This window comes from Mesoplodon densirostris, chromosome 10 (assembly GCF_025265405.1).
Source record: "Mesoplodon densirostris isolate mMesDen1 chromosome 10, mMesDen1 primary haplotype, whole genome shotgun sequence".
Taxonomy (NCBI): domain Eukaryota; kingdom Metazoa; phylum Chordata; class Mammalia; order Artiodactyla; family Ziphiidae; genus Mesoplodon; species Mesoplodon densirostris.
In genome coordinates this window covers 35,234,123-35,261,186 of record NC_082670.1, presented here as the reverse complement: position 1 = coordinate 35,261,186, position 27,064 = coordinate 35,234,123, and the positions used below count along the sequence as shown (strand labels likewise).

Sequence of the window (27,064 nt, the reverse complement as noted above, 5' to 3'; positions counted from 1 at the left end):
TTGTTGAAACAATGAAGAATCAACAATGTTGATTCTTCCAATCCAAGAACATGGTTGGTATATCTCTCCATCTGTCTGTATCATCTTTAGTTCCTTCCATTAGTGTCTTATAGTTTTGCATACAGGTCTTTCATCTCCTTGGGTAGGTTTATTCCTAGGTATTTTATTCTTTTTGTTGTGATGGTAAATGGGCATGTTTCCTTAATTTCTCTTTCAGATTTTTCATCATTAGTGTATAGGAATGAAAGAGATTTCTGTGCATTAATTTTGTATCCTGCAACTTTACCAAATTCATTGGTAACCAATAATTTGATTTATTCTCTCATACGGAAAATAGTTTATAGCTGTTTGAAATGTGTTCATGTAGTATTAAATCTAAAGCAAATTTATGTAAATTGAATCATACATTATTATCTATTTCTATATTAAATTGAAGATGGGTGTACAAGGTAAAGACAGAGACCCTAAGATGCAAAAAAAGTCACAATAAGGAATAGTGAAACCTTAATAAAGTAAATATTTAAAAGGAGATGCCCAATAAATTGTTAAAACAATGATGCCGGACCTATATAAAGAAAAATACAAACTTAGAGAGGGATCAAAGAGAAAAAGAGCACACTGGGAGTCTTATAATCCTGAGTGAGCAGATGCAGAACTGTAATGTCTCTAAATTATCAATAAAAGTTAAAGTAAATCCAATAAAAGTCTCAATTCATTTTTTTCCAGAAAAAAAACGTATACACAAAACCCAGAAATTTTTATACACATTTTTGGGGGTGAAGGTTCTATAAATCCCCCCAAATTTATGCTTGGGCCCAACAGCACCTCTTTTGGAGATGTACATATATATTGATGTGAGAAGATATTACAATCAAGTGAAAAACATAGGTTAAAAAACAGTTCAAACAGCATGAGCTCATTTTTATTAAAATACATATTTATATGTATTCATTGAAAAATTTGGAGGCTTATGACCAAATAATAAACATTTGCTATCTTTGAGTAGTGGATTTACAATTGATTTCTACCTTTTTTTCTTTTTCTTTATCTGTCCATTATCACTTTTTCACAATGAACATGAATTGTCTGAAAATGAAAAATTATAAAACCCCTACAATTCTCAAAGTAAAATTTTAAAAAATAGATAAAATTCTAAAACTTTATTTATAACATTTCAAGTTACTTTCCTTGAGGATAATGTTATGGGAAAGAGGCACACATTATCTGCTTTTAGGTCCTTGAAATTAAATCCACAGTTATATTCCAAAGCTGTTCCTCTGTTTCTTCCAGATGGGTTTGGTTTGTTGATATGATCTAATTACTTATTTTATGGTGCTGATTATAGTGGTTGGTGGCTATTTCTGCATTTGTTTATCTATCCTTTGAGCAAGCTATCAGGAACCAGGTGTTAGACATCGCTGTAATTTATTATTTCCATAAGTGCACATTTTCACACTGTGGGTTTTCTTTAAGTGGCATAAACCATATAAAACTGTAATTAGAACAAACATTTGTTTCAGGAAGTCTTTAAAAATACCCAGTTCCATGTATATGCAAACCTTTCCTGCGAAAAGGTTATGGGGGGATGCAAGAGAGAAATACAAACATTCCTGTGTGATGTGATGAAGGGTCTCATTCCTTCTTTTAAAAGAATTCCCTGGAGCTCACAAAACCTAACGTGTAAAAAGCATTAACGTCGAGAAAGCATTAAATAACGGGAAGAATGAAACAGTATGTTCATACTTTCACACTCAAGACTTTCTAATTTAGAATCAAGTACTTGGACTTCTGATGAAAGAGCTGTCTAGGCCAGAAGAATCCAATGTGTCAACTGTAGTCCAATAAATGGCATTGCCATTCATGTCTCGTCCTTTTTCTGTTATCTGGTTTTGGTATTCATTCATTTAGCCTATTAGAACCCAAAGCACTTAAACTTTAGGAGAATAAAATAATCATTAAAGTATAGAAACAGGCCTGAGATGGAGACAGGACTTTTTAATCATATTAGATAACTATGTCTGAAGAACTCAAATGCTTCCATAAACTACCCAAGGATAATTAACACAAGCTGTAGACCATGCTTTTAGTTTTGGTTTTAATATCTTCAAAATGTGGTGTCAGGACCAAAAACACTTTGTACCAAAGTGGAGAAACCTCATCTGTAGTGAATTATATCTCATGAATGATTTCAGAGATCTGATTTCTTATAAAATAAGTGAGAGAGCATTAGCCATTAATGACCCTCTGGGATATTTAATCCACAAAGCTTAGGTTATTGCTTCTCGGCCAGCCATTATGAGAAGCCGGGGTAAGATTATGAGAAGCCGGGGTAAGGATGCCTAGGATTCAAGAGATGTGAATTCAGGATCATGATAATTTTTTTTTTTAAACATTGCATGATTACTTGGGCCTCTCCTCTTCAGGTGGTGTGAATTAACCGTTTGGAAAATACTGACCATATAGAAGACGTTTCTCAATTCTTTACCCACTGAGACATATTAGAAAGGAACTATATTTGAGACTTAAATTTGTCACTGCAGAAGGACAGATTCTAAGAAGACAAGGAATAAAAATCAAGAATGTGCTAACTCCATTCATTCTTTTTTTTTTTTTTTTTTTTCTTTTTGCGGTATGCGGGCCTCTCACTGTTGTGGCCTCCCCCGTTGCGGAGCACAGGCTCCGGACGCGCAGGCCCAGCGGCCATGGCTCACGGGCCCAGCCGCTCCGCGGCATATGGGATCCTCCCGGACCGGGGCACGAACCCGTATCCCCTGCATCGGCAGGCGGACTCTCAACCACTGCGCCACCAGGGAGGCCCCATTCATTCTTACATTGATTCAGAAAGCAGAGCATTTACTATTGGCCTACCGTGACTCAGGTGTTGGATAATTAAAGATCAGTACCCAACTCTATTCACTTTACATCCTCCTGGATCTCAAGCTTTAAAAATCTTTGAGTTGGTGTTAAATGGCAATTTAAAAACAGATATAAACACAACCATCAATTAGTTGTTTTTAAGGCAAAACTATTCATGGAAATTATGCAAGTGAAAATAAGAATCCTGATCATACAAAACAAAACTGAAATAAGGTGACAAATATTGCATCAGACACATACTAAAAGCTTATTTGTTGTTTATATGAAATTCAATTTAACTGGATATCCTGCATTTTTTTTATTTGCTAAACCTGGCCACCCTGAGCTGAAAGCCAGAGAGCCAGCAGGCACTCCAGCTTGGAGCTGGCCTATGGGTGCAGCTGCTGGGACGCGTGGTCCTAGGCATGTTGGAGGGTGCTGACAACTGCTGTTGGTTAATAATCTGCTCCCTGGTAACAAAAACAGGAGAGGCCCAATGCCACTGTTCTTTTCTGAGAGGGTAAAAAGTACTGTAAGCATTGCCCACAGCATCTAAATGTTTCCCCAGTACTACTAATAATATACTACATTTTCAATTGATTTAAAGCTACAAATTCAGAGAGCTATAAAACTGTTTAGAGCCCTTAGGGAGACAGAATTGGTGAAGGCTGATTCTCTCCGGGGAAAAAAAAATCCAACTTGGTAGAAATCGTTTGTAAGTCACATCACTTCTCTGGGTCTGTTTACGAATCTATAAAAGAAGAAAACCAGACTGTGGCTTTGCTCATATCGATCCCTCCTGCATTTGAAATGTTCTCCCTGTCCAACTTCTCTTTTCTAAATCTTGTCTTAATTCACGGGTCTGCTAAAAGTTGTCCCTGAGCTTCCCCCTCAAAAGTAATTTCTGCTCCTCCAATTACCCCAGCACTTCTCCTGTGTCAGGTATCACTTTTAACCTTATAGACATTCATGTACTCATCTCCCTTTCACGACTGAAGTCCTCTAAAGCCAGAACCTGTCACTCATTCATCTTTGTAATCCCCACCCTGCCATCCCAGCACCAAGCGCCTCATTTTGTTTAATGCCCCTGCTGTGGGCTGTGGATTCAGCCTTTTCTATGTACCGCTAAGGAAGGCAGACTTTTTAGGGTCATTTTGCAGATGTCATTGCCTGAGCATTTTCTGATTCAAGTCAGACCCTCAAAAATGCCTTTGTACAGATCTGAGAAATAGCAAACAGGAATAGAAATAGCTAAAGCAATGAAAATCCTATTGCACGCACTCCTGAGGTCGTGTAATTTTGGTAAGAAGTCTCTGCATTTTAAAAGGCTGATTGGAGACACTTATGGACTGAGCAGATAAGTCTCCTTTACAACAAAAATATGAACCAGCATCAGCATTCGAACCAGAAAGCATGGCCAGTGTGGGTGTGGAGGGGCAGCTTACCTGAGTCAGAAGACAACGCAGAACCAGAACCGTGAAAGAAGAGTACCTAAGCCAGAATCAGAAGGAACCCTACCCTAGAAGAGGATGGACAGCTAAAACCAGACCTAGGTAATAAGTTATTACTAACCTATATATTACCTGCACAGGATATGTATGAAAGTGAGTTTAAGTCATAAAGCGCTTTTCAGGAAAAGAACACTAAGAAAGTGAAAACATAAATATCGAAGTCAAACCTTTTAGAAACAAATATTGTGCAACCTTTGCTTTCCTAACTCAGTGAGGAAACATGATACTCTGGAGATTCAAAGCCCAGCTCAGCCACAGAAGAATCTGCTCAGCAAATGGGAGGTGCCTGGGGAAGCCATGGGCACGACGGGGTCACCCAGGGAGACCCTAGAGTAAGGAACATCCTGTGTTAACGAGGTCTGGCACGAGGCAATCCCAGGCTTTCTCCCCAGCCATCCGAGCTTCTAGTTGTGTGATACATTCAACGGAAGCCATGTGAGAACATGTTTCTGTGAAATCAGTGATACTGACTGAATCAAACACAAAATCCCATACATTTCCACTCTTCCTCTTTGGCTGATAACAACAAAGAATAAGAAATGACCTTTGGAAAAGTTAGTCATTTGATCCAAATGGTGGCTAATAAGGATAATTAGGGTCTGTCTCTGTGTTTCTTAGTAATTACCTCATAGGTTAGTGGCCCCATGGTTGCTTGAACTGTGAGGAATTTAATTATTGGCATGAACTCTTGAGTTTTATCAGCTGTGGTCACTTCTACATAAACTGTCTCATGTTAAAACAAGCACTGATTAATATACTTCTAACACACCAAAAATGAGCCAACAGCAGTGAGTGGATATTTACTTTACAGCCCTGTCCTCTGTCTTACTTCAGAAGCCAAGTCCTTAGGATGGAAAGGGGAACACATTTCCTACCAGGGGAAACATATAAGTCCTTTCCTTGTCTCTTAGCAGACCTTCCAGATAAGACCATTTCTAGACAGCATAGCTAGAGTGAATGAACAACAGTGAAGAAAACCCAGAATCCTAGATAGACCTTAGTTTCTGACGATGAACAACATAGAAAAATCTAGCTAATTCTAGAATACTGCTTGCATTTTTGCCCTGTTAACTCCTAGAAGCAGGATTCAGGTTTAAGTCATCACTGTAAATCTTACACCTTTGTGGCTCAAGGGCCACAAAAGAGCAGCTCTGGAGACAGACAAAACAGGGTTCAAATTCTAACTCTGCTTCTCATCTTATTGACTGTTGTCTCATGAAGTTATTGTGGAATTTTTATCAGACTAATGTACATAAAAAGTGTAATGCGGGCTTCCCTGGTGGCGCAGTGGTTGAGAGTCCGCCTGCTGATGCAGGGGATACGGGTTTGTGCCCCGGTCTGGGAGGATCCCACATGCCGCGGAGTGGCTGGGCCCGTGAGCCATGGCCGCTGAGCCTGCGCGTCCACAGCCTGTGCTCTACAGCGGAAGAGGCCACGGCGGTGAGAGGCCTGCGTACCGCAAAAAAAAAAAAAAGTGTAATGCAATGCCTATTGGCAAATGCTCTATAAACAGCATTTATTTTTATCATAAGTATTACTACATGTTTGCTGAGTGATTTGATGATAACTTATGGAAAATGTTATGAGTTAAAGTACATTTCACTTTTGTATCTTTAACATATTTTTAAATACCTTTATTTTGTCTGATCATAGAGTGATGCATGTCTAATGCAAAATTTTTAGAAAATACAGAAAAAAAAAGATTACTCTAATCCTGGAACCCAGAGATAACACTGTGAAATTTTGGTGTTTATCCTTCCAGACTTGTTTGTAAGCAAATATACATATATGCATACAAATGTATACATACACGTGCACGTTTTGGTTACAAAAGTAACAACATATAGAGTTTGGAAGTGTTCCCAGGTCAATATATATATAGGTCTTCATTGATATCAAAAATCGCTGCATTAGGCAGGAATAGAGATGCAGACGTAGAGAACAGACGTGTGGAAAAGGTGGGGGAGGGGGGAATGAATGGGGAGATTGGGATTGACATATATGCACTACCATGTGTAAAACAGAGAGCTAGTGGGAACCTGCTGTATAGCACAGGGAGCTCAGCTCGGTGCTCTGTGGTGACCTAGATGGGTAGGATGGGGGGCGGGGTGGGAGGGAGGTCCAGGAGGGAGGGAATATATGTGTACATATAGCTGATTCACTTAGTTGGATGGCAGAGACTAACACAACATTGTAAAGCAACCATATCCCAATTTAAAAAAGATTGCTGCATTATGTTTCATTAAGTGAATGTATCATAACCCAATTCCCTATTATAAATGGTGTTGTGATAAATATTTTTATCTATACATATTTGTACATTTGTCCTTAAGGACAGATTTCTAGAAGTTAAATTGCTGAGCCGAGCCGAAAAGCATACCCGTTTAAAAGCTTATACGAACGCTCTACAGGGCTGTCCAACAAGGGGAACAAGCTAAAAATTTGCCCCAGGCCTCAGGACCAGGCTTCCCTGTCTGCCACCTCCACTGGCCCTGTCTACTCTGCCTGCAGGGTAAGAGCTCATCCATGCCCTCGCTGACAGGTATCACCATCTTTTCATTCTTACCAATACGACTGGCAAAACATTGCATCTCATTTTAATTTGCATTTCTTTGATGATTAGCAACTTCTTTGTTTCTTGATGGTTACTCTCTTCCTCCAATCTTAGAGGATAATTTATGGCTATCAGGGAACATAAGAAAAAGTGAGATGCAGAAAGAAGAGGAAACATGTGGCTGCAAATTTCAACCAGGGGTTGCAGATTAAATAGAAAAGTAAACATACAGTACTGTACTCTGCCCGGCACGTGCTAGTTGACTGATCGGAAAGCAAATTGATGAAGGAAGCAATTGAAAAGCATAATGGTAGGAGGTGGGCTTATGAACAAGAAGGGAGAATCTGATTTCTCCAGTAAACTGAAGAAATCACACACCAGGCACTAGCTACCTTGACATTAACAGTGACATATTTTTGAGGCTGTGGCAAAAGTCATGAGTGTGCTCGGTTAATGATAAACACAGGAGGACCACTAGGGGAACTGGGCTGGGAGGATGGGAATGAGAATGAAGAATACTCTGAGGAATAGAGCAACAAACAAACAAACAAACAATCAAAGAAAACCAGTCTTGAGTCATCACTGAGTTTAGCCCCTTGGAGTCATGTTTGCCAGGCCAATCAGGGCAGGCTAAGAGAGCCTGTCCTTGTGTTGTCTTGAGGGATGTTCATCTTTTGCCTCTAAGGATGTAAAGGTTCGCAGTAAAGCCAAGCCTCGATAAGAGAGCCTGTGAACGCCAGACAAGATGGGTTCTGGATGCTCGGGAGAGGGTCAGCTGGAGGAGGAAACAGGGGCTACCTGCAAGAGGCACCTTACATTTTATTTGGATGCCTTCGTAGGGAGTTGGATGTCTACTGTGAACTCAGATTTACATATTATTTTGGAGATAATTCTTCCATTGTGTTATGCCAAACTAGAAGGGTCTGTCAAACTAGCATTTTTTGATAGGTGTAAAGGTAACAAGAACTGGATTTATCCCAATGTTCCACTGAACACAAAATAATTGTCATCTCATAGCCCAGTGAATGACACAGATTATCCTTGCTCTGCTTTGGGGTATTGTTAACTCTATTGGCACTATGATGTCCTGCATTGGAGTTCTTTAATATATAAAAAAATTTTTTTGAATTTTCTCACAAGTTCTCAGATCTTTACTTGAATATCAGGGGGATGGGTAGCCATATTTTACAGAGAAGACAGCTGAAAAATAAAAGCAAAGTGTCTATATCTAGATCCTAGCAACTTGATAGCAGTTCTGAGAGTCCTCAAGTTTGCTTTGATATTGCATATGGATAGTTCTTGAAGCAGGTCATTTTCTGGCACTTTATTTTAAAAGCTTGATCTATACAGACAGTTATTTGGGTGATTAATTAATCTTCCTTTCATTAAGTCCTTTACACTCCTGGTCTTTATTGCCCATTTTGAATATGATCGTTTACTTGTCTTTATTTATTTTTTTTGAAAAGCAGATGTCACGCATCCTCAAGTGGTTCCTGCTGGCCAGGCACCATGCTTTATGCTTCTGCGTAGGCTGCTTTGACAGCTTCTAGCACAGGGCTCCGATGCAACTAACAATCCTCAGGGACTGGTAAGTAAGGCCTCAGGATGGATCTGAATCTCCAGATTTCAGCAGCAGCAAGGCCAAGGAATGAAATAGAAGGAAAAATCTTAACACCTCCTCTCCCAAGCCTCAGGGGATGAAGCTAAGACAAACTGTTCTCTCTGAACTCTGTTTAGCCCACAGATTTGTAAAAGCAAAGAGATAAATCAGAAGATATACCCAAAGGTTCGGTTCCTAAAATCATACAAAAAGTGAGCCCCGCTTCTACCCCAAAACAAGTAATCAAAACAAGATCCTTCTCAGTAACTGCAAAAAAAAAAAAACCACCAAGAAAAACTTCAACTCAACTAATTTTGCCAATTTATAAGATTTTAAGATGTTCCCTAAGTTTTATCTTTGTGTATTTTTAGTACAACTATTATACAGATGTTGAAATGCTAAATTCAGAAAATGGAAAACAGAAGGTTTTGCTGACATGTCCAGCATTTGAAAGAAAGAATGGAGAGTTCAAAATAAAAACCCTGGGAAGTACCTAAAAGAAGTATTAAGGTATAAAAATAAAGTATTTATATCAAACTTAAAGAGATGCAGAGAATTCCAACTGGCAGGAATCCTGAAGAACAGGGTAGAAGAGAGAACAGGGGCTTGGAGTCCATATCTTGATGTTGGATATAACATTTATAAGCCCCTTGAAAAGTCATCTAGGGGAAAAAGTCTACACCAACATCACTCAAGCAAAAAGTATCTGCCTTTTACTTCTGGCATATCTCCCATGTGCTCAGATACGGGCATTATATATACATGTTGTTTTCCTTTTTATGTCTGCCTGTATTTTTCAGAATTTCTATGAGTACATATTACTTATATACTTACATATATTTTATCATGTAAATATATATATACATATTCATAAAGATTTTGTTTAAATTTATAATTTTGTTTTAAATACAAATATAAACTTTATGCCTCAGTTCGGACTATGATTCAGGCTGCTACTTTATCTTTAAATTTCCAAATATCTTAAAGGTCTTAGCACATTTTTCACACTTGGGGGGTATGTGAAGCTCTGTTATGGCTAAGGAAGTGGACAGTAAGGTGTAAAGCAAACAACTCCAATTTGGAAGCATTTTGTGAACAATCCATTCTGACAATTTATAATTTTTGTTTTCTTTAGCCCTTTAGAGATACAGTCTTATATCAACTGTATTAGAAAAGCACCACTCTGAAGTGACTGATTAATAATACACAATATTATAGCCCAAAGATACAAAAAATGAATACAAATATTTTAAACTAATTTAAAGTTAAAATTCCAGAAGCAAATGTAATTTCGATCTCAGAAACAACTATGTGTGTTATGCAATAATTTGCTATATGCCAAGAGAGAACATTTGTTTTTAATCCCGCTGTGAAATTTAGTGTAAGAGTGGAGTTAACGAAGAAGGGCATTTTTTTCCTGCTGTTTGTTAATTAACTAAAAACAATTTTATTTTGCTACTTGGAGGTGTAAAATCAGTAAGTGACATGAATTGTTTTAAAAATAACCTTTAATTTTCTGTAGAAATTTTAGGAAATAGAGCCAGGTAAACAGAACTAAAAACAAACCAAAACAAAACAAAATCCAGGGCTTCCCTGGTGGCGCAGTGGTTGAGAGTCCGCCTACCGATGCAGGGGACGCAGGTTCGTGCCCCGGTCTGGGAGGATCTCATGTGCCGCGGAGCGGCTGGGCCCATGAGCCGTGGCCGCTGGGCCTGCACGTCCAGAGCCTGTGCTCCGCAGCGGGAGAGGCCACAACGGTGAGAGGCCCGCGTACTGCAAAAAACAAAACAAAACAAAACAAAAAACCCCAAAATCCACCACTAGTAATTCTAAAAACATTTTCCTGGTTTTTCCTTCTGGTACTACCTCTTTCTTTGTACATGAATGTGTGAGTGTGTGTATATGCTAAAGAGAGATATTAAAATATGGTTTGCTCCTTTCTTTCTTTTTTTTAAATAGGTTTTTAAAAAATATTTATTTATTTTATTTATTTTGGCTGCTCCGGGTCTTAGTTGTGGCTTGTGGGATCTTCACTGTGGCGTGCAGGATTTTTAGTTGCGGCATGCAGGCTCTTTGTTGTGGCATGCATGTGGGATCTAGTTCCCCAACCAGGGATCAAACCTGGGCTCCCTGAATTGGGAGTGTGGAGTCTTACCCATTGGACCACCAGGGAAGTCCCTGCTCCTTTGTTTCTAATAGAGGAGCCTGACAAAATACCTAATTGAAGTGAATAGATTCCTCAGCAGCAATAAAAGTTGTATTAAAGAAGCATAGGTAATAATAATAATCATAATAATTGTGTTTAATGTATAGCATGAATTATTTCATCAATCTTCATAATAGCACAGTGAGTAGATACTGTTATTATTCCCACACAACAGATGAGTAACTGAGACACATGTAGATGATATAATTTGCCCAAGGTCACACAGCAAAGATTAGAAGATTGAGGTAGAGGGATCAGTTAAGATCTCCTTTGATTAGAAGGAGAGTCAAGATTAGAATTCAAGTCTCTTGACTCTCAGTCCATTCAAATAAATTTTCTCTGCCTTATCTCGGTCAGACAAAGCTCAGAAAATAGCTGTGGGCAAAATTCTGAATATTTCAGATAATTCCTCCATCATTCACACTGATAAGATGAAATCCACACCGTGGATACCAAACCAGTGCTGAATCTAAATGTCAGGAAGTGTTTACTGTCCACAGAGACTGGTTCTAAGGATCCTGGTGCATACCAAACACCTGGGCAGCTCTGAGTAGAGGTCCTAGAGCTGGAAAATCAATGGCTCATGAAAGGAGCCAGAGAGGGAACCAAGGCCCTGACGGAGTGCTCACCAATTCATTCAACAAATATTTATGGAGGGTCTACCATCGGCCAGGTACATGGAAAACAATACAGATGAAGATCCAGTCCTCATGAAGTAGGGAGAGACAGACAACGGATAATGAAACATTAAACATGATGTTGCTGCTATGAAGAAAAATAACTCAGCATAAAGGAGATAAAGAGTGACAGGGGAAGGTGTATTTTAGATAACGTGGCCTGGGAAGGTCTTTCTGATAATGTGACATTTGAGTAATGAGGTGAGGGAGGAGTGTTTCAGGGGAGGGATGGTGAGGAGGAGAGGCTTGGGAGGGAATGAGGCTGCAGAGGTTGCCAGGGGCCAGGCCATGTGGAGCCACTGGGTCCTGGAAAGAGGTTCTGGATAGTCACAGTAGTCAATATCACTGTCATTGGGACAATTTCATCCATAATAATGAGAAATTAGGCACAAACTTTCTTGAGATTTTTCATTTTTAAATGAACAATCTGGTGTAGGACAGCGTTCAGTCATATTTCTAATAATTTTCAAGAGATTGTTCAGATTCCTGTATAAGCTTCTCTCTCTCTTTCTCTCTCTGTCTCTCCAACCTCCTGTCTATCTCTACTTCTGTCCCTCTCCCTCTCCCCATCTCAATCCCTACCTCCATCTTGATCTCTTATCCTTAGGGAACATGGTTTCCTGAAATCTACTCCTCTCTGTCTCCACAGTGGAAGAACAATCAGGAGAGCTCATCATGTCATAGAACTTGTATAGCATAAGTCATGATTTTGAAACGTATTTTTAATAGTGGTTTGACAAATAAAACCACTTGGATTTCAAACTATACTACAAAGTTATAGTAATCAAAACAGTATGGTACTGGCACAAAACTAGACACACAGATCAATGAAACAGAATCAAAAGTCACACATATATGGACAATTAATTTATAACAAAGGATCAAAGAACATACAATGGAGAAAGTCTTTTCAATAAATGATGCTGGGAAAATTGGACAGCCATATGCAAAAGAATGAAACTAGACCACTGTCTTACGCCATACACAAAATTTAACTCAAAATGGATTAAAGACTTGAGTGTAAGACACAAAACCATAAAATTCCTACAAGAAAACACAGGTGGTAAACACATTGATGTCAGTCTTTGCCACATTTTTGTGGATCTGACTCCAAAGACAAGGGAAACAAAAGTAAAAATAAACAAATAGGACTACATCAAACTAAAAAGCTTCTGCACAATGAAGGAAACCATCATCAAAGTGAAAAGGCAACCCACTGAATGGGAGAAGATATTTGCAAATCATATATCCAATAAGGGGTTAACATTAAAAACATATAAAGAACCCATACGACTCAACAACAACAAAAACCAACCTGATTAAAAAATGGGCAGAGGATCTGAATAGATATTTTTCCAACAAAGACATACAGATGGCCAACAGGCACATGAAAAGATGTCCCACATCACTAATTATTAGGGAAATACAAATCAAAAGCACAATGACACACCATCTCACACCTGTTAGAATGGCTATTATCGAAAAGACAAAGAATTACAAATGTTGGAAAGGATGTGGAGAAAAGGGAACACTTGTACACTGTTGGTGGGACTGTAAATTGGTGCAGCCACTATGACAAACAGTATGGAGATTCCTCAAAAAATTAAGAATAGAACTATCATATGCCCCAGCCATACCACTTCTGGGTATTTATCTGAAGAACATGAAAACACTCATTGGAAAAGATATATGTACCCCTATGTTCATTGAAGCATTATTTACAAGGGCCAAGACATGAAAACAACCTAAATGTCCATTGGTGGATGAATGGATAAAGAAGATGTGACATATATACACAATGGAATACTACTCAGCCATGGAAAGGAATGGAATCCTGACATTTTCAACAACATGAATGGACCTTGAAGGTGTTATGCTAAGTAAAATAAGTCAGACAGAGAAAGACAAATACCATATGCTTTCACTCACATATGGAATCTAAAAAAACAAACAAACACACAAAATAAAACAAAGAAAACCTCATAGATACAGAGATCAGATTAATGGTTACCAGAGGTGAAGGGCGTCAACTGCATGGTGATGGGTGGTAACTAGACTAGTTGTGGTGATCACTTTGTAGTGTATACAGATATTGATTATAATGTTCTACACCTGAAACTTATTTTTTAAAAAAAGAAATAAAAACACTCTTAACAGTGGTTTGACAAATAAAATCACTTTGGAGGCCAGTGACAATAAGCCAAATATAAAAAGGATAAAGTATTATTGATCCAGAGTTAAGTATTGACAAGAGATTCTCCCTAAAAGACTGCTTTGGTATGTATCAGTAATTCTCATTAGGACTGTATTCACTCAAATATTGAAGGGAATCATTTATTTTTTGCTTGCTTCTTCTCATTTCAAAAATAATCTGAGGGTCACAGGACAAGACTTATCATCATGATGATGGTATATTTCAAATTATATGGGATGGTCTTGATTTTAGTTATTTTGTCCCATATCTTTGGGAACAAGTTATCAAATTTTAGGTTCAAGAGAGCCACTATACCTATAGTTGAAATCTGTTTTTTGGTTCTAATCCAGTTCAAACATATTGAGAAACTGAACCCAATTAAACTTTTATTAGACTAGTCTAATAAAAAAAATTGAGCTGCAAGTTAAACATGGTGGAAATGACTTTTCCTGAAGTCACCTTTAAATGCTTACTTTAAAAGGATGAAAGTGCTGATGGGTTTTCTGTATGTCACTTCCTCTATAAAGTCTTTCCTCCCTGGTCCTCTGCCCTTTGCAAAACACTTGCCCTCCCCATCTTGGATCCGGGTGTCTATGATAGCAGCTCAGCACCATCATTAAGCATGTATGTCTGGTCATCTGCCCCTCTCTCTCCAATGGCCAGCCTCCTGCAGGACCCTCTGGTTTGTCTCTGAGCTTCTCATTCCTAACACAGTGCCTGACATGGTATCAACAATACTCAATCAGTGTTTATTCACTAGAAAGAATGAATAAAGGTATAAATTAGTTTTATTTCAAAGTGAGATTTATTTGGTGCAAAAATGGGGATTTAAGACTCTTCCTTTAGGTATATTTATTTGCATTGAAATAAAAGTTTGGATATCAATGAAGATTTTATTAGATATGCCCTTTTGAAACAAATTTTGTGTTTGTGTGTTTGATAAAACAATGTGTTTGGTTTTAAACTATATTTAAACTGTATTTGGTCTTAAATTATTTAATTGTATTAAAAGAAATCCCATCAGATAACTATTTCCAACTATCGCGCCAAGCCCCAAGGATGAAAGGTGAAGGCGGTATACCCTCTGTTTTGCACATGGTTTAAAAGCCTGAGGGTCAACTCCAGCACAGCTCCCAGCTTTCCTGACTGTTTCAGTCTGGAAGGATGGGATTATTCCCCAATAGGAGAGTAAGTAGAGCAAAGAGGAGTTTGGGGACTCCTAAAGAGCAGGAGTGAAGGTTGCCCTGGCCAGAGCCCCAGGTCATTTCCTGTTTGGTAAAATGTACATCAAACTAGGGCATCATTTCCTTCAGGTAACACTTGCCTGCACAGGTGGATTTCCATTGTTCAATACCTTAAATTGTGTGATTACGTGCTCATGAGCCAGTCAAATACCTCTGAAGTTGTTCCCGTTGTGGATTTAATGTAGCGTATGCATAATCTTTGCTGTATTAATATTCACTGCATATTCTTTGATTTTGTGTCACAAAATGATACAAAGAAAGGTGCTGTGTACGTTCATTTAAAGCAGACATGGCTCCTGCCTTCAAAGGCTTTTCCATACGGTGGGGACACAGATAACAACCAAACAATGCCACAAGTACATGATTGTAAACAGAGATAAGTACTCCGAAGGAAAAGCACAGAAAATACAAAAATGTGCAGCACAGTCATGATTTAGTTGGGGCTGCAGGTCAGAGAAGATGTCTTTGAGGAAGAACAATTCAAACTGAGGTTTGAAGAATGAGTAGAACAAACAAAACAATGTGTGTGCATATGTGTGTGTGTGTGTGTGTACATGTCCCCATGCATGTCATCACAGGCAGAAGTCAGAAGCAACTGCATACGCAATGGCCCCAGGTTAGAAGACAGGATGAAATTAAACACTGAAAGGTCAAAGTAAAGGGAGCAAAGGGGAGAGGAATATGAAATGTGGCTGAAAACACAGTAAGGGGTCAGACCAGGCAGACAGTTGTAGGCCACATGCAGGATTTTGGTGTTTTCCCAGGAAGAACAGGAAGTCAGAAGTCACTGTGGAGTTTCAAGAAGAGTGAAATGGTAAGGACTGTGTTTTTAAAAAGGAATATTCTGGCTGCACAGAAAAAGATTTAGAAGGGAGCGAAAAACCTATTATGATACCAATTTAGTAGTAGAAAAAAGGTGACAGAGGTTTGGGCTAGGATAACAACAGCAGAGGTGGTGTGAAGTGGTCCAAGTCAAGACATGCTTTGAGGACAGAGTCAACAGGACTTCCAGATGGGTTGGATTTGGGGGATGAGAAAATGATTACAATCACAGGTAACTTCTAAGTTTCTGGCCTGGGCAACTGTAGGGCTTGTAGAGACACTGACTGAGGGGGATCCAGTGGCTGAGATCAGGTCTGGAGAAAGACGGAAAAGAATTCAGTTTGGGGCATGTTGAGTTCAGGGCCAGCTGTCAGGTAGGCAATGTGATCAATGAGCAGGGCATTCAGAGAAGAATAAATATGGACGAGTAAAATAAATACGAGTCACCAGCAACTGGATGGCAACTGATGTGTGGGTGTTGCGGAGATCATCTAGGAAAAAGTATAAAGAAAAAGAGAAGAGGAGGTCTTATGACAATGCCTTGAGGAATACCCACATGAAAGGAGCATAATCTGGCCCAAGAAGCCAAGGAGCAATCAGGAGATGGGAAGAAGACAAGAGAAGAGAAAGTTTCAACGAGAGCCTGGTGAATAATGTTGAATGCTGCTGAGAGGTCACTGAAGATGAAGACTGACATAGGCCCATCAAATTGATCTACACTGGGGTCTATCAATGGGGCAAAAGCCAGATTGGAGTGTGTAGTGTAGTGAGAGGGGTGGAAAGGAAGGGAGACCGTGAGTGAAGGCAACTTCTTGGAGTCGTTTAGCTTAAAGGAGAGGAAAGTGACAGTAGGTAGAGGGGGATGTTTGCACAAGGGGGAGCATTTTCTTTCAAATACAGGAAACTTGAGCCCCAATACTAATAAGATACCAGTACTAATACCAGTAAAATACTAATACCAGTAAAAAGAGAAAAGCTGGAGACAAAGAAAAAATAGAAGGGGAGTTGAGGTCCCTGACATGGCAGAAGGCACTGGGGTTGAGAGTACAATTGGTGAGGTCGGCTCTGGAAGAGACACCTTCTCTACTGTAACAAGAAGGAGTTGGGGGGGGTGGGTACAGGTGCAGGATGGTGTGCAGGTTTGGTAGCAGAGCAGGAAACTGAGGAAGTTCTCCTCAACTTGGATATGTAGTCATTAATTGTAAAAATATATGTGTGCTGAGGGGCTTGTCATCAAAGATACGTTGCTATTATTAAACTAATTATAGCAAAATTTTACTTAAAGGAAAATCCCTCATTGTACAGTTTTGTTTTATTTTGCTTTGGCTTGTTTAATGACTGGTTTTTTAATTCTGTGTTTCATCATACAGATTTCTCCAGTTTTTTAAAAGTCAGGTTAGTTGAGGTTAAATTTACAGATGGTAAAATTTTAAATTTACCCTTTCTAGGTGTGAGGTACTATGACTTTTGACAAATGTGTATACTTATGTAACCACCACTAAAATCATGATATAGAATATTTCAATCACTCTTAATACTTCCCTCTTGCTTCTTTTTCAGTTTCTTCCCCTACCCGCAACCTCGGCAAATGCCACACCCCCTCCCCCTGCCACACACACACACACACACACACACACACACACACTGTGCTCAATCCCTCTAGGTAGCTTTGTTTATGTGGTCTGCTTCATCTTAGAATGGTACCTGTTTCCTCGTGACATCCTTTCAGGCTTAGTTGGCTTGCTCAGTGAGTGATATCTGCAATGACTTCCCCCATTCCTACAGAACGATTTAGCTTTTCATTATCATAGATTATGAGCAAATACTGTATTAAACCATGTGTGATAAGTTGATATTAGATTTAAAAACATGGAGCTGAAAGTGAGCATAGATAGCATTTAGTCATAAGATAGCATTTACACATAAAAGAGCCATTAAAAACTAATATGATTAGAATTGAAAGTATAATTAATGTTTTACAATTCTCAGTGTCCATTTGTTCTTTCCACTAATACACTCTTTTATTCTTTGTTTTATATATACATATGTGTGTGTATAAATGTGCGTGTGTGCATATATCTTATTTTCCCAATAAAACTGTAAATCCTTGGAATTATTTGCTGTATCCTATATTACTAAAACCCCCAAAACACCTATTAAAATGATTAGCATCCAGTAGGTACTCAATAAATTCAGTTTGAAGGATTAACTGATTTGTAAAAATTAACTAAAGGAAATAAGTTAGAGACAGACCAATACTGTATGAACTTACTTATGTGTACAAAATTAAATGTTGAACTCAGAGAGTAGCTCAGTGGTTGCCAGGGGCTGGAGGGCAGGGGAAATAGGGAGATGGAGGTCAAAGGGTACAAACTTCCAGTTTTAAGATGAATACATTCTGAGGACCTAATGTACAGCATGGTGACTATAGTTAATAATACTGTATTGTATTCTTGAAAACTGCCTACAGGGTAGATGTTAAATGTTCTCATCACACACAGAAACACATAGTCACATAGGTAACTGTGTGAGGTGCTGGAGGCATTAACTAAACTTATCGTGGTAATTATTTCACAATATATACCTATATTAAATCATCACACTGTACTCTTTAAACTTACACAATGTTATATGTCAATTATATCTCAATAAAGCCGGGAGATAAAAGAGAAAAGAAAAGCAAAGGATCGAGATGTTTGTAAATTTACTTTGGGCAAACTTGAGCCCATGAGATCCAATTCATTTCCGTTTCAGAAAGAAAATGTTGCTGTGCAGAAAATATTCTACTCATTTAGACTTGGGCCAGGAAATAAAGCTTCCATCCTAGCCAGAGGCCTAAGGGATTTTTTTTAAAGGAAGAACGAGATATGTGTTTAGAGAATCAATCAGAATTAAATCTTCACCCAAGAAGTTTTGTATAAACATTAACTTGGCTATACAGCCTCCATCCAGCTGTCTCTTTTCAAATTTTACACAGGCAAAAAAAAAAAAAAAGATGTAAACTAAAAATATCCCAATAACTGGAGGCTGACATCTGAAATCCTCTTCAGTTGAAGCATCCAAGTCAATGCAACAAATATTTACATTAAGAACTGAAATTCTGGGAAATAGTTCAAAAAATTTGATAGGGCTAGGTATTAACAGACATCTCCAAACTGTCCAATGCATACTATATAGAATATATTATCTATTAAATATCTGCTTTCTGATGTCCTTCACAGAATCCCTGAGAGGAATGTCTTCATGCCATGCCAGTCAGCATAAGCCCAGGAATCAGCAGCACAGAGAAGTAGACAAGGCTAGAACATTCCTGCCACTCTGTCCTGCCAAGCTGTGGGACTCTTCCTCTCTGCTACACTACTATCTCCCTCCCACCCTTGTCATCCGGGAGTCTGGACGCAACGGGAGGACTGAAGCTCATTCACATTCCTGAGTAAATGTCCAGGGGCCCCAGAAGACAAAGAAGCACAGACGATATTAAATGGCAGAGACACATTAGGGGCAAATTTTAACTTATCTCTTTTACTTTAACATGATAAAGGACTTAAACCTGATGAATTTTAAGTTGTACCAATATTGATCTAGCTAATTATGCCAAAACATAAATGCAACTATAATATAACAAAAACAATAACAAAAAACCACATTATCTGAATAATCCTCACCATCAGCATGAACAAGCACCAAGGTTACTGGATTGTGAAACTCTACGCTTGGCTTTGGCAGGGTGAATGCAGTTTGCAGCGTGAGTTCTCCCCAGCTGCTGGTCAGAAACCATTAATGAGATGTAATGCAATATAGTGCTCTTATATTGACAGCAGAGAAGCGATTTCATTGCAAATTGCTGAAGTTCACTTATTAGCACATGAGCTAATTTTACATGATTCCTGAGCTCAAATTAATCATCAATATCTCTGCAGTCTCATGTTTTATTCATCTCTCCTCATAATACTTATATGTTGCATCATAATTACTTGTGCTCATGTCTGTCACTGCCACTAACTTGTGAACCCATTGAGAACTGGATCTAGGTTTTGTTCATCTTTTTTTTTTTTTTTTTTGTGGTAGGCGGGCCTCTCACTGCTGTGGCCTCTCCCGTTGCAGAGCACAGGCTCCAGACGCGCAGGCTCAGCGGCCATGGCTCACGGGCCCAACCACTCCGCGGCATGTGGGATCTTCCTGGACCGGGGCACGAACCCGTGTCCCCTGCATCGGCAGGCAGACTCTCAACCACTGTGCCACCAGGGAAGCCCTTGTTCATCTTTGTGTTCCTTTCAGGGCCCAGGATAGAGTTGTGTGAATAGTAGATGAATAATAAACATTTAATGAGTGAATGAGTGAACCAAATGTCCAGAAAAACTAACGGCAACCCTACATACTGTCTGTATAGAATCTGTTCCAATTGACATTTGTATATTTGTTATCTGTGGATCAAAGGAAACCAATCCAAAATCTAACAATCTGTCAGTACTTTAAATCTGTTGTCACAATTTTATTTCTCATGATTCTACCCCGAAACTCCTGTGACTGGCAAATTTGCTTGTTGTCAGTAACTTTTAGATAGAAACATCTGTTTATATAATAAATGGCAAGTTAGTAAAAGAGGTAATGTAAACATAATACAATATTAAATATCATAAAGAAGTTATAATAAAATGTGCTTATTATTGTTTCTTATTCTTTATAGCATTTTTCTTTTTGTGAAAGTATTGTCTGTGGTAGTCTCTTTAAGAGAGGATGTAGCATAGTAAATTTTCTGTCTGAAATCTTGTATGTCTGAAAAGTGGCTTTATTTCACCTTCACCTTTGAATATTAATTTGGCTAGATACAAAAATCTCCATTCATAGTCCTTTTTTGTTTTGTTTTGTGTTTCAGCACTAGAAGTTTTTGTTTCCAGAGTTGTTGATGAGAAGTCTTCTCTAAATCAGATTCTTGGTTGTTAGTAATTTTCTTCTCGGATAACTTTTAGGATTATTTTCTATCTGGTGAGGTTCTAAAAATTTTCTACAACATTATTATACTACTCAGCATATGGTAACCCTTTTGTTCTGAAGTCCTACGTCTTTTTCTTTTCTTTTTTTTTTTTTTAGTTCCAAGAAATAGGTTTTCTTTCTTTAACTATTGGCTCCCCTGCATTATCTCTATTTCTTCTCCATAAATTCTGTTTTCTTCGATGTTGACAAATCTAGAGCTATTCTCTACGATTCTTTTCTTTAAACTTTCTTTTTTTACCCTTTTATTTTATATTCTGGAAGAATCCCTTAGCGCCCACCTTCCTGGTTCACTAATTTGCCCCTCTGTGTTTTCATTCTGCTATTTGGCCATCATTAAGTTCTTAATGGCAACAGGTACATTTTTTTCATTTTCAAGATCTCCTCTTGATCCTGTTATTGTTTCATGGATGGAATGCCATGTTTTATATCTCTAAAGATAGTAACCACTTTTCTTGCTTAGTTCTGAAGCCCTCCAAGCTGTAAATGCTTGTTCTTGTCTTTTTCCATGTTGGCTGTCCTCATATTTCTAGTCACTCCCAACTGTGAGCTCACATTTCCTAGACTCTAAGCTCTCTCAGCTTGGGCAGCCAGTCTTAGGTGAGGAACTGAAGCAGCTGTGGGTGCCTGTGTTCCTTACTGTTTTCAGTGAGAACAGGAGGTGGGCAGAGCTGGAGACAGCAGCTGGTCTCCAGAGCTTATGCAGTCCCTCTTTGTCCTGGGCATCATCAGCTACCTGGGGTCCTTCTCTATTTCCCCATCCTAAACACTGACCTAAACACTGCGGGGAGAAAGGAAGAAGGGAGTACACAGGCATTCATAGGAACAAACTCCTTCCACTACAAGAGCTCTACCAACCCTCAGCGGCTGTTCCCAGCCCTCTCCTGCTCCAGGGTGCCACCACTTCTAGACATGGGACCTTGGTGGTGTTGCACCATGACTTGGTCTATCTTTTTCTCTTGCCCATCTCAATCCCACTGTTCAGTCTCCCAGGAATTCCTTGAAACTTCTAATCCCTTATGAAGTTTACTTCTTATTCTTGGGTGTGGCTAGAGATTCAGATGTTTCTTTATATCAGTTCTATAAGCCCCCCAATTTGGAGGGAACTGCAGCATATTTTTGCACATTCTGACATTTTGAACCACAGCATTCAGAATCTTACCCTTAAACTGAGCCTTCTGCAGGGGAGGGGCATGGACGTATATACACTACCAAATGTGGGGTAGATAGCTAGTGGGATGCTAGCGCAGGGGTATCTGATCGGTGCTTTGTGGCCACCTAGAGGGGTGGGGTGGGGAGGGTGGGAGGGAGGGAGACGTGGGAGGGAAGGGATGTGGGGGTGGGTGTATATGTGTGGCTGATTCGCTTTGTTGTGAAGCGGAAGCTAACACACCATTGTGAAGTGGTTATACTCCAATAAAGTTGAAAAAAAAAATCATTCACAAGTTAAAGAAGAAATCATGAGACATTTTTTAAAGAGAATGGCAGAAAAAAAAAACCACCCCAAAAAACCTGAGCCTTCTGAGCAACATAGAGTACACAGGAATTAGAGAAAACATGGTTACTTATTTGATATGTTGGTCATTTCCCTGTTTGCTTTTAGATCCAATTTCCACTTTTCCCTTGTTTGACTCTGCATCACAGGAAGCTACACTCCCTGACTCCTAACAACTGGCTTCTGGGTAATTTGTTCAGCCAATGGGAGGCACTGGTGGAGACTGGAAGTGGAGGTGAGGGAGAAGCCAGGCCTCCCTGCTGGGATGATGCCTCTACAGCACCCATGGCTCTTCAGAGGCCCCAGCTTCCATTCTGTCGGGCAGCATTCATCTTGTCCAGCTCCTGCTGGCTGGCACTAGTCTCTGGCCTTGGTAACACAACCTTCTACCGATGTCCCTCCAGTCCTAGGGGTGTAGGACCTCCTCCTGCTGCTCTGATCTCTGGGGTGCTGCAGCACCACATAGCACCATCTCCTGTGCAACAAATTTCCTATATTAAATTCCTGCTGTTGAGAGGCCTAGAATGGTTTTGTTTTCCTGGCTGGATCCTGATTTGAAGATCAAAGTGCTGAAGAGACTTCTTCAAAAATAATATTGGGTAAGTCCTTTCTTTGAGGGGAAGGGAGCACCATAGTAAAGGAATTTTAAACTTGGGTTTCTCAATATCTAAGATATCCCAAGTTATTTCAAGGAGTGACATGAAATTCTCTAAAATGTGAAATTTGGCAGTACATTTCACCTTAATTGCATATATGCCACAAAGTGGTTTTGTAAGGAAAACCTTAGGGGCCTATCATATTATTAAACACAGTGTTCTAGAATCAGGAAATGTTATCCTAGAGGAAGGCTTTGAGTATAACAGAAACCTTGCCTAAGGCTTCTCAAGCTTTACACCTACCTTCAGGGGCAGCCATGAACTTGTTTAAAGAAAATACTTTCATCATCTGTTACCGTTTTCTCTGTTGAGAGAGGGTTATGTGAAATGACACAAAACCTTTAAAAAAGTCTTGTGTAGCTTTGTTATTCTGAAATAGAGAATACCACTGCCTTCTAAGCCTAGTCCGTTATGATCACTCCACAGTGCTTAATAAGCAGCACAGAAACAACTAGAGAGCCCGCCACTGTGGCCCATGATCAGAGGGAGAATGAGAGCCACGCTGTGCCCCTGGTATGCCATATGGCTGCAAATCTAAAGGCTCTGAAAGATGCCGCACTTGTATGAAGCCCTGAATACCTGCTTTCATTTCCATCTTGAGTGTTTGAACTGTAATATATGGACCATCTATTTATTAAAGGAGAGAGCTTACTTTGGCATGGGATAAATTGGTGCTTGCAGCAGATGCTGTTTAATACGAGGGACGTTTCTTGAATTCCTTTCAGATGTGAGATCCACAGCTTAAGAGTGTTTGGTGTATACATTTAAAAACTGCACGACTATTATACAACCTCTTTTCTTCAGCTGGCATGAGAAGGATATTCCCATCCTCTCTATGCTCTGTTCTTTACTTCCTCAAAGCTGAGGAGGCAAAAACCCTGCTAGCCTTATCCAGCTTTTCATGGAAAGCCGCCACTCTTAACTGGCGCCTAAATGCAATTTCAGACCGTCCCAGGAGAACTTCGTTCTTTGAGGTGAATTCATAACATTAGGGCCAACAAAGAAGTTAACACAAACTTGCACAGTTAAAGAAAAAGAAAAAGTCTGCAGTCTTACTGAAGGAGCTCTGCTTCTGTGAGTGCCTCTGTCCTCTGCTCCCCAGTGACGATGGCCAGTTCATCCTTCAGTTCCTGGATTTCCTTTTGTAGGCGTATAATCATCTGCAAACGGCAAGGCAGGAGCGTAAATGTCAACTCCTCACTGAGGGGAACTATGTGACAGAGAACCATACATCTTTTAAAGTTATGAACAAAAATGTACAGAGAATGATATAAAAGGCACTCTTGTACGTACCACCCAGCTTTGTTAAATCTTAACATTTTGTCAAAATAGTTCTGGGATTTTTCTTAACAAATAAAATATTACTGATGGAACTGGTATCCCTTATTCCTGTTCCCCTTCTGTCCTTCCTGGAGTGATTCCTGTCCTGCATTTAGTGGGTAGCATTTCCCTGCATGTTTTATACATTTACTCCATATGTACAGATGTGACTGTAAATGATGTATGATATCATCTTGCATGCCTTACACTTTATGTAAATGTTGCCATACTGCATGTAACTGCAACTTGCTTTTTTTCCCCCCTCACATTATGTTTTTGAGGTTATTTATATTGCTTCATGTGGCTCTAGTTCATGAATTTTCATGGACATATAGTATTTCAGTAAAGGAATGTATCACAATTTACGTATCTATGTCTCCTGTTGACGGACATTCAGGATTTTTACTTTTGCGATTACAAAGAGTGTTGCTGTGAACATTATAAGTCTCTGGGCATGTGTGGGAGAGTTTCCCTGTAGTGTGCACTTAGAACCGTGTGGAGGTAGAGTTAGTGCACCCCCTTATTATATATTGCCAAACTGCTCTTCAGAATGGATGCATAAATTCATATTCTCAGCAGCTATATATGTAAGTTCCTGTTTCCCCACATTTTAGTCATTTTGTATGTAGTATTGCCAGACATTTTAATCTTGCCTACCTAGGTGGGTGTAAAATGGTCTCTTATCTAGTTCTAATTTAGAACTAGTACTTTCATGATTACTAGTGAGCTCGATCATCTTTGTGTATGCATACTGGCTGTTTGGGTTTCCTCTTCTGTGAATTATTTATTCACCATCTTGCCCATGTTTCAGTTGAGTTGTTTTTCTTTTCCTTATTAATTTGCAGGTTTCTTTATAAATTCGGGATGTGAACCCTTTAGTTAGTTTTATGCAATGTACATGTTTTCTCCCAATCTATGTAATGTTTTTCACTCTGTGGTGTTCTTTTTGTTAAATGAAAGTTTTAAATTTCAATATAATTTCATTATCAACTTCTTTTGTTTTAAGCTTTATATTTGTGTCTTCTTTAAGAAAATCTATTTTTCCTATATGCTCTTATAAAAGTGTTAAAAGTTTTGCTTTTTACATTTAGGTTGATTGATTTTATTTTGTAGGAAGTGTGAGATATGGATCTAATTTTAATTTTTTTATGGCTAACCATGCAAGATTTGCTATTATAATTCTGTTATATATTTCCACATGTAACTTGTGTCTGTTTCTGGGCTATTGGTTAAAAACATTTGTCTACTTGACTATATGTATGGTAATACTACACTGTTTTAATTACTATATCTTAAAAAAATTTTGGCATCTAGATAGAATAAGCCCCTTCCATCTTGTTCTCTTCCAAAATAGACTTCACTATTCCTGATCATTTGCTCTTTCATATAAATTTTAGATTTGGCTTGTAAAATTCTACCAAAGGCCCTCCTCAAATTTTAACTGGAAATAAATTTGAGTAAAAGGTTAATTTGATAAGACATTAAAGTAATGCTATGAATCATTACATCCATGAACATGGTATAGCTTTCTGATTCCTTTCAATACAAATCTGTATATGTCTTTAATTAGATTTTATTCCTAGAATTTTAAAGTTTTTGTTGCTGTTATAAATGGAATTTTATAAAATTGCATTTTCTAATTATTGGCTTTTGATATATAGGAAGGCAATTCATTTTTATGAATGGATTAATTTTCTGAATATTATTTTGGTTATCTGTTTACCTGTTATTAAACACTCTTGGATATTCTATATGAGCAATCAAATTGCCCACAAGTAATGACAGATATTCTTCTTATCAAATCCTCATAAATTAAAAAAAAAGTCTCTTTCCTAAGAACCTCCAAGTATAGTGCTTAAGACATTCTTGTCTTATTCCTTCTAACGTTTCAACTTTAAAATGTTTGCTGTAGTTTTTGGTTGATACCCTTAATCACTCTAAGGATGTTCACTTATATTCATAGTTTGATGAGTCTTTTCAAACTATGGATGAATGTTTAATGTTATCAAACACTTTTTCTGCATCTAGTGATGTGATCATTTAATTTTTTCTTTTAATTGTGAATGTGATGAATCACCTTAATTCATGTGATTTTACTTTTTAGTATGAACTACTTCATATATACAAAAAGGTATAAATAATACCATGTACCTACTACTTAAGAAATAAAACATTACAGACTCTTGTGAAACGCCCATCCCATAGAGTCTTCCCTAAATTTGGTGTTTATTTTTCCCATTCAGTTGTGTTTTGGGTGGTTTTGAGGACAACTTTTCAACTGTCACTTGTGCTTCAGAAAAGCTCTGTACATAAAATAATGAACAATAATATCAGTTTTTAGAAGCAATTATAAAGGAGATCAGGAAACACTTGTCAATTACCAGATAATTCTGCACCAGGAAGACCTCAACATTTGTCCAATTATCAGCTATTAGCTTTTGACTCCTGATTTCTCGTTTCTTTAAATCTCTCATAGACCTACATCTAACACACTATAATGTTCATCTTTGTTCAAATTCCTCAAGTTCCTTCAAAGAAGTCTCTCTAGCCAAATTTGAAGGGAAAAAATACCTCAATGTCTAATATGTTTATTTTCCTTCAATTATGAAGTAATTTTTGTCTTCAGGCTAATAGTACATTCCTATCTTTCTCATTCTGCACAGTAATATGACAGGGCTGCTGGCAGGGTAGGAACAGCAGAAGAATTCATCCTAGGAGTTCAGTTCCATTTGACTTAGGCCTTTGAATTGTGTCTCCTTTTTCCAGTGGAGGTACCCTGTGGTGCTGACCAGGGACTGGACTGGAAAGGGATCCTGCCTCACCCACTGGTTTCTCCAGAAGAGAATGCTGTCAGGGGAGCTCGGGCTCCCTGAGGCAAGTAGGACAAAACAGTCAGCCCCATTATTCTTTTGTCCTTGTTTTCCTCTACCCTTCAAT

The 27,064-nt window shown here is 38.6% G+C and overlaps 1 protein-coding gene across 1 annotated transcript in view; it reads right to left on the bottom strand.

Moving 5' to 3' along the window:
* KIF6 (kinesin family member 6) overlaps positions 1-27,064 on the bottom strand; it is a 402,079-nt gene that overhangs the window by 224,567 nt on the left and 150,448 nt on the right. Inside the window, exon 10 of the mRNA XM_060109677.1 lies at positions 23,864-23,967. Coding sequence (XP_059965660.1) covers positions 23,864-23,967 — 104 coding nt within the window. The remainder of the gene's footprint in view (positions 1-23,863; positions 23,968-27,064) is intronic.